General features: G+C 42.0%; 1 protein-coding gene across 2 annotated transcripts in view; it reads left to right on the top strand.

The window, feature by feature from the left end:
- Positions 1-7,113: 7,113 nt before the first annotated feature.
- Positions 7,114-15,384, top strand: part of RNF175 (ring finger protein 175) — a 35,003-nt gene continuing 26,732 nt past the window's right edge. For both annotated transcript variants that reach the window (XM_031670038.2, XM_031670040.2), the window contains exon 1: positions 7,114-7,239. In XM_031670038.2, the coding sequence (XP_031525898.2) occupies positions 7,114-7,239 (126 nt within the window). The remainder of the gene's footprint in view (positions 7,240-15,384) is intronic.

The following is a 15,384-nucleotide window of genomic DNA, read 5'->3' on the forward strand; positions in this document are numbered from 1 at the left end:
CAAATCTTCCTCTGACTTTCTTTTATAAAGTCACCAGCCTTTTGATTTAGGGCCTCCCCTGAACCTTGGATGAGCCCATCCCAAGATCTTTAACTTGATGACATCTACAAAGACCCTATTTTGAAATAAGATCACAGTCACGGGTACCTGAGGGTAAGCACTGGACATATCTTTTGGGGAGCGGTTGGTTGGGAGGGGCACCATTCAACCCTCTCCAGCACCTAAACCAGGGATGAAGCCTGGTCCCGTCAAATGCCCCAAAGATCCACGGTTGGAAGCCACCCTCCCATCACCCTCTCTAGCCCCTCCACACTCACCTCCTCACTTTTCAGACTCAGGGTTTCCAGGCAGTTTGTAGCTGCTTCCAAACTACCCCACTGCAGTGGCAGGGAGAGAGGCGGTGCAGTTAGGAAGGGAACCCGGTCTGCCTGGACACCAGCTTTGGGGTGGGGTGGTGGAGTGCAAATTAACACCTCTATCTCTGATTTCCCAGGGCCCAAGCTCTTCTTTATTTCCTCTCTTTTTACCCCAATCCACCTGAACGTGCCAGCCCTACACCAGCCCTCTTTCATCAATTTCTACTCAGTTACCAAACTTTCAAAAAATTTTCCTAAGAGATAGAAAGGACTAAATGGAAATGTGTGTCTCTTTTGGATTAAACTATAAGTGCTTTTTTTCCTATTCAAGAGGCAGGAGGGAAGGGACAGGGCACAACCACTGAAGGAATGACACAATGATTGAGGACAGGACAGACTGGTTAGAACCAAGATGGCGGAAGATTCGACTTCCAGGAGACCTTGAGCCTCATGGCGCACCGCCCACAGTCACCATGACAGTGCCTCGGCTGACCACAAAAGGGCAAACATAGGCAGGGACCAATTCCTGGAAATCCCCGCCCCTTCCCCAACACTGTTGAAATAATCCTCCCTCTTGTTATCATATGAAATTAATGAGCCCGTAAAAACTGACAACCCACTCTCTCTTGCCTTCTGAGACAGCTGACAACCTGCCTATGGAGTGTGTATCTACTTTTACTTTAAACTAAACACCCCTGCACCTCATGGCCTCTCTCCCTCTTGCCTTTGAGGTGGCCAGCACTCTGTCTGTCAAATGTGTATCTCCCTGAATAAATCTGCCTTCACTTTACTATAACCTCGCACTTGAATTTTTTCCTGCACGAAGAGAAGAACCTATTCTCTGGCAACAAGGTTACTAACTTCTTGCCCTCACATATGTTGTATTTTCTTCAGTTTAATTTGTCTTTGAAATATAGGTGATGACAACGTAATTTGATTTTTATGTCCTCAAAATCTACCGTTTTTTTTTTTTTTTTTTTTTTTTTTACTTTATAGTTTCTGGGCTCCAAGTCATACTTAGAAATGCCTTCTCCACTGCAGGATTATTAAAATATTTACTCATATTTACTTCTAGTGCTTTTAAGATTTTCTTTTTTACGTTTAAATATTTGATCCTTCTGGAATTTATTTTGAAGCCGGGTATGTATCCAGCGTTATATTTTTCCCAAATGACTAGCTAATGGTTTCAATGGAACAAACCATTTTTTTCCTCAGTGATTTGAAGTGACCCGCTTATCATATACAATGGGGCCTGTTGCTGAACTTTCTGTTCTGTTCACTCATCTGTCTTCCTGTTCCTGGGCCAGTAAGGCTTTTAGTTAATTTCTGTGGCTGTATTGTGAATTTCAGTGCCTGAGAGGCCAAGCCCCGGGTCTTCACTCTTTTTCTGAATTTTCCTGGCTATCCTCATGCTAATCCTTCAGATGAATTTTAATGTCATTTCAATTTCCGGAATAAATGCTCTTAAGAGCATCGAAGGGCGTACATAATGACATAACAGAAAAAAAAAATTGTCAAAAAGTAGGTTCTGCCCTAGAAGAAAATAGTGTCCTACGGGGAACTGTTACTAGCTAAAAAAGAGTTGTCTCTAAGAATGTCATCATCACCATCACCATCACCATCATTGTCAGTGTTTGCTTTTTCCCCAGGAAATAAGAATATTGTTTGTTTCAATACCCCTTGATCTAAGGAAGTTCTTAATTGCATTTAGCAGAAATCTTTCCAGCTACAATTTCCACTCTTGAAGCTTCCCTGGTCAGCAGTAGAATAATTTATTATACTTCATTAAAAATGACTTGGGAAGGGGAGGGCACAGTTCAGTGGTAGAGCCTGTGTTCAGCATGCACGAGGTCCTGAGTTCAATCCTCAGTACCTCCATTGAAATAAATAAGAACCTCATTACCACCCCCTCTTCCCCCCAAAAATGACTTGAGAAACAGACTCACAGATATGGAAAACAAACTAGTGGTTACCAAAGTGGAAAGGAAAGGGGCGGGGACAAACTAAGGGTGTGGGATTAAGAGAAACAAACTACTACAAAATAGATAAGCAACAAGGATATACTATATCACACCGGGAATTATAGCCATTATTTTGTATTAACTTTTAATGGAGTATAATCTGTAAAAAAATGCTGAATCACTGTGCTGTATACCTGAAACTAATAGAATATGGTGACTCAACTATACCTCAATTAAAAACAAAGAGACTTGGAATCTGGTGGATAGTTACACGTTTATGCCCAGGGCTATATTGCTTGTAAAAGTCAAAGGGAATTTGTCTTCTCAATTTAACTAAAACCCAGTTCCCTGTTTTAAGCTGATTTGAACAAGAGGCACCATGAACCCAAAGACCTTGAACAGCAAAAAGAGAAGGACCCAGGGAGTTTCTTGGTTATAATGTTTATTGAGATAATTGGCCCTTGGATGAAGCACCTTCCTATAAAATTCTCATCCTATGTCTTATTTATACTCACAATACTCCAGTGAAGCAGACAAGAACAGTTTTTATATCAATCTCCAGTTTCTAAGAAGGAAATGGAGACAAACCCAGGTTAGTGATGTGCCCAACGTCAATCCAGTGTCTTCTGAGTCAGCTTGGTGTTTGATGCTGAGTGGTGCTTGGTGGCTGCATGGTTCAGGGCTCCAAACCCATCCAATGTTTTCTCCCTCAAAGCAGATGTCTCCCTCAGCAGAGTGGGACCTATCAGACAAAGGAGGGGGCTCAAGCACTGCTATTCCCTGGGGGCTGCCACTGAGGTCTTGCAGCTGGAAGGCGGCCTTGGACCCCAAGTGCTGTGACCTCCATTTGGATATCAGGGACCACCTGGTGGGATCAGCCAATAGGCAGAGAGACGTGCAGATGCTGCCAGCATCACCTACAGCCTCACCCACTTCCTCTCTCCCAACATCAACCAGCAAGTCCTAGCTTTGGAGAGACACTGCCTAAGCCTCTGCTTGGCTGTGTCATCCGGTGTTTTCACCTCTCTTGCAAGGGAACCCCTTCAGCCTCCGACCAAGGCACAGACGTTATTGTGGAACCGGAGTACAGGAGAAATCCTAGCCCGAATGATGAGTGGCGTTGTTTCTTTCCGTCTGTCAGAATTACTTCTGCCGCTTAAGGAAAACAAAGTGGGGAAGAAAAACCTGGTTAATGTCAGGTTTATGTAACAAATGTTTTATTTGCCTTGTCTTCTTTGCCATCATTGGGGATTTTAGCTTTTAATGCTACCGGACTTGGGATAAAGTTGTGTCCTCCATGAAAGTTACACAATGATGTCTTCCCAGTGATTGGCCTTAAAGGCTTCAAATGACCAAATGGAGTGGATTAGCAGTGACCAATGGAAGACAGCATGTGGGTACACCGTGTAGATCGGCCAGAAGCATCGCCGGGGGATGGTCTCTGTGGTCTCCAGCTCAGTCTGCAGGGCAAGGCCAGGTTACCCCTACTTCCCAGGAGTCAAGGTTTAAGTTAAGGTAAATTAGCAGGAGGACATGAAAATGCTCCAAACAAGTAACTGGAAAGCTTGTCTCAAAAACCTTAAATTTGGAGATGGCATTTACTCATTGGCATCATTCAGTTCACCAGCAAAATGGAGGGATTTTTAGGTGTTCTCCAATTCACACATCATATACCAGCAGCCAGGGTGACACTGCCACTCTCTACAACCTCGACTGAATTGCCAGACCAAACCACAGAACGGGCCTCATCTGGTTCTCTGACCTAGAAAGCAGAATCAAATCTTTATTGATCTTTATTGACGTTGACCTGCTTATTGTTTTGTTTTGGATGTGTACCTGTGCGCATGTTTTTTAGTTTCATAAGCAAATATTCTATTAGAGTTCCCACCCTCAATTATTCCAGTACTAAGAAACATCACTATTTATCATGGTTTCAGTTTCCCAGGTCATGTTCTAAAATGCAAGCTAAGAAAATGAGAAAGTTTTGAGAAGGACTTTTTTTTTTTATGTTTTTCAGATCTCTCACACAAAGAAGCTTTCTGCTGATGATGAGTGGAAGTAAGTGATTTGTATTTCTTTTACAGCTGGTATACTAAAAATGAATCTCCATCTCCACTGTTTGAGAAATTAAATGAAGCTCTCATTTTATTTATAAATTTCCTGGGGTAGAAGGTGAGTTAGTACGGGCACGTGTGCACAACGATCTTATAGACCAAAACCACAGGGGTTTCTTCTGTTTTCTACAGTGGGCTACACGCTGTTCCACAAAGATGTCTGTCCTTCAGTATGTGTCCTTACATGTCCTTGTCCTTTTTGGCACAAGACACACCTAGTTTTCTTTATAGGCTGTTTCTCCTGTGTTATGGTACCTACTGTGGGGCCATGAAACAAAAATGAAATGGCCCTCCTTTTTTGTATTATGGTCACCGCTAGTGAATGCATTCCTAATCAAAATAGGAAATATTTCTTACATTTGTCCACTACTTTATAGTTTCGAAAGTACTTCCACATACGTTAACCATCTGAGATGCACCTTCACTGTATGTACACAAAAGAGATGAAATGTCCTGGAGTGTGTTCTGTCTGATATCTGTGCAAGTCCTGTCTTAGTCTGATGACAAATTCACTCTTCTCTCTACATGTGGCCTCTGTTGAAGTGTGTTCATTACATAGAATATGAAATAGTAATTTCTGACTGGGGGGCTGTAAAAACTATAACGAAGTGCTCGCACTTCTTATTTTTCTTCACTTCCCATTTCTTCAGAAGAGTGAATATATTTTTTTAAAGAGCCTCTAGAAATCATTCTTGGCTTCTAAGCTCAGCTTCCAACGTGGAGACCAGTAACCACGCTGTTGTACTCAGTTTGATCACCCGACATGGACTTCAGCTTCTTCACGTGATAAATGAAGGGGTTTTAGTATATCTGCGGCCCCTCCCAGCGCTAACATCCTACAATGCCCTCTCAGAGAAGCTGAACTCAGAAGCAGGAATCTTTACTAGGCTCTGTGGGCTCATTTCTGCACATTCTCCAGCAGGGGGCACCCCTGGGATTTGGATGGGGCCCTTGACTGAGGCAGCTCTGTAGAAACGCTGGTAAAGGCAGAGATCCAATCCAGGCACCCAACCAGTGCCTTTAAAAGGTCACAGAGTATGACCCTGGAGAGCTTTCTGGCTGGTACTCTAACTAATGCATATTGTGACTAGTCATAAGTAGAAGCTTTAAGAGATTTTGTGACTGACGTTGCCCCACTTGGGGTGAAAGATCACGTTAACCAATATTTATAAAGTAATCGATCGGCCAGATTCATAATTGTTCCCCCATTTTCCCTCATCTGGATCCTGGACCACTCTCTCTCCCTCTAGGCCAGTGGATCCCAATCTTGACTGCCCCTTAAAATCACACAGAGAACCTTTAAAAATTACTGATGCCTAGATCCAATCCTAGAAATCTCTGTCAGTTTGCTCAGGTGGCCACAGCAAAGTACCACAGACTGGGGGCTGGAACAACAGAATTTCTATTTTCTCACAGTTCTGGAGGTTGGAAGTCCAAGGGCAAGGTGTTGGCTGGCTTTGGTTTCTTCTGAAGCCTCCCTCCTTGGCTTGCAGATGACCGCCTTCTCTCTGTGTCTCCCCACGGCCTTCCCTCTGTGTAAGTCTGTGTCCTCATCACCTCTCCTTGTAAGGACACCAACCATATTGGATTAGGACCCATCCTAATGACCTCATTTACCTTAATTACCTCTTTAGAGGCCCTTTCCCCAGAGACAGTCACATTCTGAGGTCCTGAGGGTTAGAACTTCTACATATGAATTTTGAGGGGATCCAATTCAGCCTAGAACACTCAGCAATGGTCACTAAATTGATCTAGGGTACAGCTTGGGCACTGTGATTTTTAAAATCTCCCCAGTGATTTCCAACTTACAGTCCAGGTCAAGAACCATGGCTCTAGGCTTTCTTGGAGTCCACTTCTGCTGGAGGAAGTTAAACCGGATAACACACTATTTCAGTGGTTTTCTCTACCATTGTATAAAATTAAGAGCCCAACTAAACACTGAAGCATTTAACCATCCTCTGAATGTTTATGCCTAAAATAAAACCTACTCCTCAAGACTTTCTCCTTATAATGAAAACGATGTACATAATTCAGGAGTTCTCTGGAGCCCTGTGGATAATATTCTCTCCATAGGTCTCATTTGCAAGATACCCTTTTACTTGAGAATATTAGAAATTATTTGAAATTACCAATATTTTACTGGATTTCTTTGACTTTCAAAAATGACACTTTCCTATGAATCAACATAATAGTAATTATTATTCCTCGTATGGGTCCAAATAAAATAATATACGTGCTTTACAGTTTTGGAACAACCCTGCAAGTCACAGAGGGATCATTGTTTTAAATTTGCAAAGGTGAACACGGAGGCTCCGAGAGGAAAAGTGACTTTCCCAAGGCGATGAAGTAGCAGATTGGGGACTGCAACCCAGGTCTTCCCAGGGCCCATTAGTGAGTTGCCTTACCTTGAAAGGACAAGGCTGAGGCCAAAAGTACATGGGAAAGCTAAGGGCTAAGCAGAGTTGGTTTCGCTGATAAACTCAGGCTGACCCTTCTCCAAGCCTGGGGAAAAGGGAGGAACTAAGAAGGACTTAGGAGAGCTTTACATTCAAAACCTGACATTTGAAATCCACAACTGCTTTTCATGAGTCCAGCCTATTTTCCTTTTTTGGCTGAATGTGCGAGAACTGAGGGCTTTTTCAGATGATCTCCTTTGCCGGTTGCAGTCTGCAGCAGGAGAGGATGTACAAGACGCACCGGGGCCACGAGTCCATGCACGTGGAGATGATCTTGATCTTCCTCTGTGCCCTGGTCATCGCCCAGGTCGTGCTGGTGCAGTGGAGACAGAGGCATGGCCGGTCCTACAATGTGAGTCACCCCCGCCCCTGCCCAGGGGCCGCAGGAAGCCCACTCCTCTTCACCTGGCATACCTCCTTTGTTACCACGTTGAAGGAACTGGTTTGGTTTAAGTCAGTGGTCTCAACCCAGTGCAGGGGACAATCGGCAGCATCTGGAAACATTTGTAATTGCCACGCCTTGGCAGGAGGGGAGGTGGGGGTTGGGAGTTGCCACTGGAATGTGGTGGGTAGAGGCCAGGGATGCCACTAAACATGCCCAGGACAGCTCCTCATGACAAAAACGTCAGTAGTGCCAAGGCTGAGGAATCCTGGTTTAAGTAAACCAACTTTCCTTTTGTGTATGAACTTCTTCTGCCACTGGCCCAGGGCAAAGAGGATTAGGAACAGCAGAACTGAAGGACTGAGGCTGTCTAATTTTGCTTCATTAGCAATGAACTGTCTTGGCATAGACGGTTTCCATACCCAGGGAGCGTGTTAATGCAGACATTGTGCTGACCTCAGCCACACAGATCAGGACCCTGTTGTCACCAATCCTACTTGAGCATGCCCACTGGAACCTGCCCATCTCACGGCCTCGGAGTCATACCCTGGGCTCATCGGGCCTGAGACCATGGCATTGCAACGTTTAGAGCAGTGGTTCTCACGTCTCACGGTGCCTCAGAATCACCCGGAGGGGCTCATTAAATCAGATCCCCAGGTCCCATCTCTAGAGTTTCTGATTCAATGGAGACCAAGTGATTTGCACATCTAACCAGTTCCCAGACGGTACTGATGTTTCTGGTCCTGGGACTGCATTTTGAGAACCAATGGTTTCGACTTGAGTATAGACTAAATACAGAAACAAACGTTGCAAAGGAAAACAATCCTCAATTAACACTCTACATGGTTCTGGGTCTTGGATTGGTCATTGTACAAGACTTGCCTGTGACATAGAATGTGTTGGCTTAGACCACTATTTTTATCCATCATTTATTTATCCTACATAGCATGGATCTAAAGGAATTCTTTTGCATTCTCTACAGGGGAATCTTGTGGGGGGTTTTTTCTGTTTGTTTTTCAAGCAAATGCATCCGTTTGCTGTCATGTCATTTCTTGTCAATTAAAACGAATGCCCTCTACATTATACTTGGACAAATGCTCTTTAATGAAAGATAGTGGAATCAAACCTCATTAGTTATTCTCTCTCATATCAAAGAACAGCCCCTTAAATATATGGTTTCTTTATCTTCAAAATGGAAATACCTAACATAGAAGTCCTAGAGTCCTTAAGAAGAAACTTGGATTCTTCAGGAAAGGGTTCAGAGCCCTAGTCCTTCCTTCCTTTATAATTATTAATTATTGCTTCTGGATTAGATTTTTTAAGTTCAGTTTCCTTGATGACACAGGTGCAGATTTTGCATAGAAGGAAAAGTTCCCTTGAAAGGAAACACCACGTGAGCCAACTGACTTGCAATGTGTCTCACCATTCCTCCACCATTGTTATTTGATGATGCTTTGAGGTGCTTTATGTCAAAAAGAATCTGTCCCTGTCTTGTATTTGAAGAAGTTGCTCCCATGTCACTCTTTGAAAATGTCACTACACCTGTCAATGAGTTAACACTGGCTCTACCTAGACACGGGTACACCTACCCACGGGTCAGCGGCCCCTGGAAGGACTTCTTGCCATTGGAGGGTCTGATTCTTGATGGCTCAGACTACAACTGTTGGTTAGCTGGAGTGGTCTGCCCATCGTTTCCCGTTGCTCACTGCACAAGCTGCACTGCCCGGAGTGCTCCAGGCGCGTTGCTTTTGACTGTGCTCCACGCCCACCATCTAGGTTTCCTGTCTCCCTACTTCTCACTGTGTCCTACTGTCACACAGCTGCATTATTTTATGGTTACCCAGAGGGGCTCTGTGGGCCTAAGGATACCCTGGAGGTGACCAGGTGACTGTGATCGTGGCCTCTCTTAGGGTGACCCAGACTGGCACTTTGACAAAGCTAGGAGCCTGAAGACGCCCGCAGTGGTCAAGGATAGATTTGGGTCTCATGGCTCCCCACTGGAACTCTTCTGGGTTAGTTCATAGACACAGTTTGGCCTCTAGGATTTTTTCTACTTCTTTGTCCCATCAGTCCATCTATGACTGCATTGTCCCAAAGGAACAGGTGAAGCAGCCCCTTTCCCCTGCGTGGCTCTGATGACAGTCTTTGGCTCAAGGTGAGGTCCAGCATGTGCGTGATCCCACATGCTGCCTTGACTTTGCTCCATGCTCTGCAGCTCTGCCTGGGGGTTCACTGCCAGAGCCATCACCAGAACATAGCCATTTCAGGAACTCGTGTTGACGTACGCAACCACTGCAGCTGGAAATGGTTCCCAGAACAACAGTAGTTGATTCCAGAACTGGTTTCCAGTTTTTTTTTTTTTTACTGTGCTCGGCATGAACTGTATCCAAAATCTTGGACCTAGCACACTACTCAGTTTAATATCTTGGGGTAGAATTGATGGATATGTTTCCACAAACGCTGACCTAAATAGCCTTATCATCCAAAGGGAACCTAAATTTTAACTTGTTTCTCTTGGCATTTAAGATTATGTAGGTCCTACCAGAGCCACAGAGAGTTTTGAACATGTTTATAAGGTTCATGAAGTTCTTGGCTTTTTTCTACAAAGGGCCACATAGTGAAGTTTATTTCCATGATTTGATATTGTAACTTCCACCAATATATTAATAATATATTATTATATATAACATATTAATTATAATTACTATAATAATAGTTACTCCATAATAATGTTATTATATTACTATAATAATATATTTAATATGAAATACTATATATGAATTGATATATAAATGACTATTATATATTATTACACTCATGATAAGTGATTTTGGTACATTATCTAAGTTACCCTGGGAGGTAATTATTTTTTATTTCCTTTGTGAAATATAGTTCAGAGAGATTAAATAACTTGATCAAAGTCATATAACTAGTTAATTGCAAAGAAGAGGCGAGAATCCAACCTCACTAGTTATTTTCTCTCATATCAGGGGTATGCTCCTTCAGTATCTCTGAACCGTGGCTTCCTTACCTGCAAAACGCAAGCACAGCAAATAGAAATCTACCCCAGACTTCTTGTCATTCGCATCATTGCCCTGTGAGAATTTCTGGATACACAGTGAGCGCTCAGTACCATTCGTTGATTCTGAATGCATTCAAGAGATATTGTTTGTGTAAAACATGTGTGCAAATTTAATCATACGCTGTTAAAGCAGTTTGCCAATAAAAGAATCCCTTTCTGAATGCTTCTGTAAAGCTAAAGTGAATGTGCCCCCCATTAATCTACACTCTCCATTAGGAGATTTTGATGTACTGTTTTCTCAGAGCATTACACCTGTTTATCCCGCCTTGCCACACCCTCCTGCTCTGCCATCTGCTTTGTCTGGGAGTGTTCCCCAGGCTGCTTTTGTGAGATGGGTTTACAGGAACAAGAGGCAGGCTGGTGAAGAGACGAGAACTGGCTCAGGAATTAGAAGACTCTAGCTGCTCATTTTACTACAGTGAGCCTCAGTTTCCTGATTTTTAAAATGATGAGTTTTTTTAAGGTAGAAAAGACTTCTGGTTTCAGCTCTGATATGTTAAAAGCTTGAAAGTCATCACTCCCATATTATGAGAAAAAAAGCTTAGCAAACTGAACGTCAGTGACTTTTCTTGGCCCTCTCAGAGAATTGAGGCCACAGGAAAGACCACCATCCCCAAAGTCTGGAAGCACAGATGAATGCAGGGAGTCATAACCAAGCTCTGCTCATTGGGAGCAGAAGCTGCCAAAATCATAAACTGCAGGAAGCATTTAATGGGGAAGTTGGAAGAAATTTGGGAGAACTGCTGGAAGTGGAGTTCAGACTAGCATGAGAGTGAGAAGCTCCTGGGGGCCAATGTCTTAGGGGCCCCCACATGTTTCTGTAGGCTTTACCTCCAGGAATCCCACCAGGTCTTCTCATGGTAAATAGCCAAGAAAAACCCTTGTGTTTCTGACAGGATTAGAGGAAGAGTTTATCATTTTAAACTAGATCTGAAGTGTTTGCCATAACAAAGACCTACACAGCAAGGGAAAAGCTTTTATCAAGGCTTCATCTAACATGGAGAAAGGGAACTTACCCACCTTCAGCCCCCTCTAGCCTTCCTGTCTCACCTAAGGGAAAAACAAAAAGTTCAGAAACACTTGGGAGGGTCATAGTACAAGGAAAGATCGAACTGAAAGACCAAGACTTGCGGGGAGGGTACAGCTCAGTGGTAGAGTGCAGTGTTCAGCATGCACAAGGTCCTGGGTTCAATCCCCAGTACCTCCATCCAAAAATAATAATAATAAATAAACATATTACCTCCCCCCACAGAAAAATTTTTTAAAACTATTTTCAATGTCATAAAATAAATCTATTATATTAAAAAAAAAAAGAAGACCAAGACTTAGTCACAAAATAATAGAACACTCACACTGCCCCCTACCTTATCACCACATCATCAAGTTTCCAGTATAACAGGTGATTACAGATGAAAGAGCGGCAGGCTACACAAGAATGAGCTTTTAGGGGAACCTAAAGGCAAGAACAGAGACACAAGCAAGTCTACTAATAGAAATGAGAGACCTCTGACACATAGCAAACATCAAACACAGCTCAACTCTTGGCCAAGTTAGCACAAAACCTCACAGTAAAAGTTCTGTTACCCAAAGAAGAACTTCAGTTCTCATTACGCAAAACATTATGCCTTCCTTTCGACCAAAAATTACAAGACGTACTAAAAGGAGATCAAAAACACAATCTGAAGAGACAAAGTAAACATCAAAACCAGGAACTTAAAATAACTGTGGTTAAGATGCTAAGGAAGAGTGGGCAACACGCAAGAAGAGATGGGTAATGTAAACAAAGGGGTGGAAACTCCAAGGGCAAAACCAAAAGCAATGCTAGGGGAGAGAAAAACTGTAACAGAAATGAAGAATGCTTTTGATGGGCTCATCAACAGACTGGGCAAGGCTGAAGAAAGAATCAGTGAGCTTGAGGAGAATGTCACTGGAAACTTCCCAAATTAAGATGCAGAGGGAAAAAAAAGGAATGAAAAAAAAAATCAGAATATCCGAGAACTGTGCAATAATTCCAAAAGGTGCCACATACACATTTTGGAATACCGAAAGGAGAAGAAAGAAATGTAATGAAGCTGAAGAAACATTTGAAGTAATAATGGCTAAGACTTTTTAAAATTTAATGACAGACACCAAACCACAAACCTAAGAAACTCAGAGAAGAAGCAGGACGAATATCAAGAAATCCACACAACATTGTAAAATTATTATAAATCAATAAAAAATGTTAAAAAAAAAAAAAAAGGAAGAAATCCGTACCATGGCATTTGGTCGCACTGCAAAAAGCCAAAGGCAAAAGGAAATCTTAAAAGCAGCCAGAAGTTCCTTATTCCCTGCCTATTAAGAAACAAGAATAAGAATTACATCAGATTTTTCTTCATAAACCATACATGCAAAAAAAAAAGAGTACAATATTTAGAGTATTGAACAACAACAAAAAATAAACCCACCAATCGAGAATTCTATATGCAGAGAAGTTATCCTTTAAAAGTGAAAGAGAAATAAACACTTTATCAGACAAACAGAAAATGAAGGAAATGATTGTCAGTAGACATAACCTGCAAAAACTGTTCAAAGTTATTTAGCAAGAAGGAAAAATGACGTAAGTCAGAAACTCAGATCTACATAAAGAAAGGACGAGTGTCAGAAAAGGAATAAATGAAGGCAAAATAAAATATTGTATTTCTTACTCTTAATTTATCTAATGATAACTATTTGGCTCAGTGTAGTAACAGTAACAGTGCATTGGGTGTCCTAGTATCTGGACAAGGGAAATGAATGACAGCAATGTTATGAGACATGAGAGGGAGGACTTGGAACTGCCCTGTCATAAGCTTCCTTACGACTAGTGAAGCCGTGTAATGTAATTTGAGAGTGCACTGGGATTTGTCATAAATGTGTGTTGCGAACTCTAGGGCAACCACTGAGGCAATTTTTAAAAGAGATGCAGTAGATATACTAAGAGAAGAGGGAAAATGGAATTATAAAATGGAGTTACAAGTATCTGAAACAACCTCATGGAAGGGAATTTGGGGGCAGGGACTGTTCCAGGTACCTTTGGAAATGAGAGACATCTGTAAGATGAAGGCAGTGGGAACTGCATGTGATCGCTGAACCCGACTTGATGAGGTTGTTTCTCACGGTGGTCTGGGTTAACAATTCTGCAGCCGCTATATATGTCATGCTGGGATGGAACAACTAAATAAATCGATGATCAATGGTGGAGGTGGGAATTTACAGATACAAAAGGTAGGGGAGTTACGAGAAAAAAGTAGGAAGTGTACACGTAATAATATGTGTAAACAGCTTTGTATACTGAAGGTATTATTATTTACATATAATGTTTGTACTCTGAAGTTATTGTTTATTATACATGAAGTCTTATTACTTTCACATTATTTCATGCATAATTTGGACCATGGACTTCAGAGATGAGAGACTGTTCCAAAAAGCTCAGAACTTTTTCAGACAGAGCTTTCAACAAATTGGTCTATCTTCTGAAGTGCTCGTTCATCTAGACAGTTCCTGTGTACTGTGCACAGGAGCTGTGTACATCAGGGCAGTTTCTCTAAAATACCTAAAGCAAAAGAAACAGGTGATTATGAAAATAAAGTTTAAAAATACAACATTAACTGCTCCCAAGGGATGCCCAAAAGTGTGGGTAGAAAGTAGAAAATTTTTTATGTTTTGTTTGAGATACTGCCAAATACCTGGATGTTTCCAAATACACAGTCACAGTTTTAGTGCAACAGAGACTGAGCATCTGGACATTTGAATTTTTCTCTTTCCAGCTGACTATCAGCTGGAAATATCAGTTGACATGATGTAGACGTGGGCAAAGCCTCAACGTTAAATTATTTCCAAATGCTTTTAGCCGCATTTAATTAAAAAATACAATTTCATTCAACATCGTCCTCTCCACCTTCTTTTGTTTCCTACTTTTCGTATCTGCAGGAAATGGGGGAGGAGGCACCAAAAAAGAACCCTTCTACTCTCCTTCAAATCAATAGAAAGCCTGATGATACACACACAGAAATTGGACTTCACACACACACTGTTGACTTGCATCAATACACAAGCAAATAATTTGCCACAAGTTGAAACATTGCTCTATTTAAATCAAAGTTCCTGCCTATTAATAGCTGTGAAACACTAGCACATATTGCTGTACCAATAAAGCATCTATTGAGTCTTTTTAAAATGAGGCAAGACACAAATACATACAAAGTTGCATACCTACATCCACACATACCATGGCAGAATCAACAGTCTAAATTGAATGGAATAGAAATATGGACCAAGTGAATTTCTAAGAGCCCTTCATATGCCAGGATTCTGTACTTTTACTTGTTCGAATTGTCCACACTTCTATTTACTGACTTTGCACGGATAGCAGCAATATTTTCTGGAGTCATTTATTCTCAGGATAATTTTCTGCTTACCTTTGAGCATCTCCCTCCGTGCCCACCCACACAAATACACACAGACACACCCGCCAATGGTTGCAGGCAAGTTGGGGATTTACAGTGCAAAGGGAATGGGCATCACATAACTTTCTTTCTCTCTCCTTTTTTTCTTTCTTTCGCTTGATGTGACCCATTCATCATTCTGTACAATTAGACAAATGAAGAGATATCTTTGTTTTGTCTTGATTAGCAGTTCTTCTCAGATTCATCATGTGCCTGGCCCCAAGAACAAACATGGTACCTTTGGGCAGCATCGTATTTGTCAGGAAATTCCTCCTGCCACGATATGTGGGTGGGGAGGCTGGGGTGATGTGATCCAGATGCACGGGCTGCCCTCCGCCGGGAATGCAGATGTGTTTTATCCGCACATGCCCAGATGGTGACCCCTCTGGCATCATTAATGTGTCCCAGCTGCCAACCTTTCTCCTCCGCAAGCTTGCACCTCCATTTCACGTATTTCATGTGTTTATTTATGAGGAACAACATTCCTGCATTTCATATGTGGCAGTTACTATTAAAAATGAGAAGTTTTAACTGCTCTGGAAATTGATAAAGAATCTTTTAAATTGC

This window comes from Vicugna pacos, chromosome 2, assembly GCF_048564905.1.
Source record: "Vicugna pacos chromosome 2, VicPac4, whole genome shotgun sequence".
NCBI classification, from domain to species: domain Eukaryota; kingdom Metazoa; phylum Chordata; class Mammalia; order Artiodactyla; family Camelidae; genus Vicugna; species Vicugna pacos.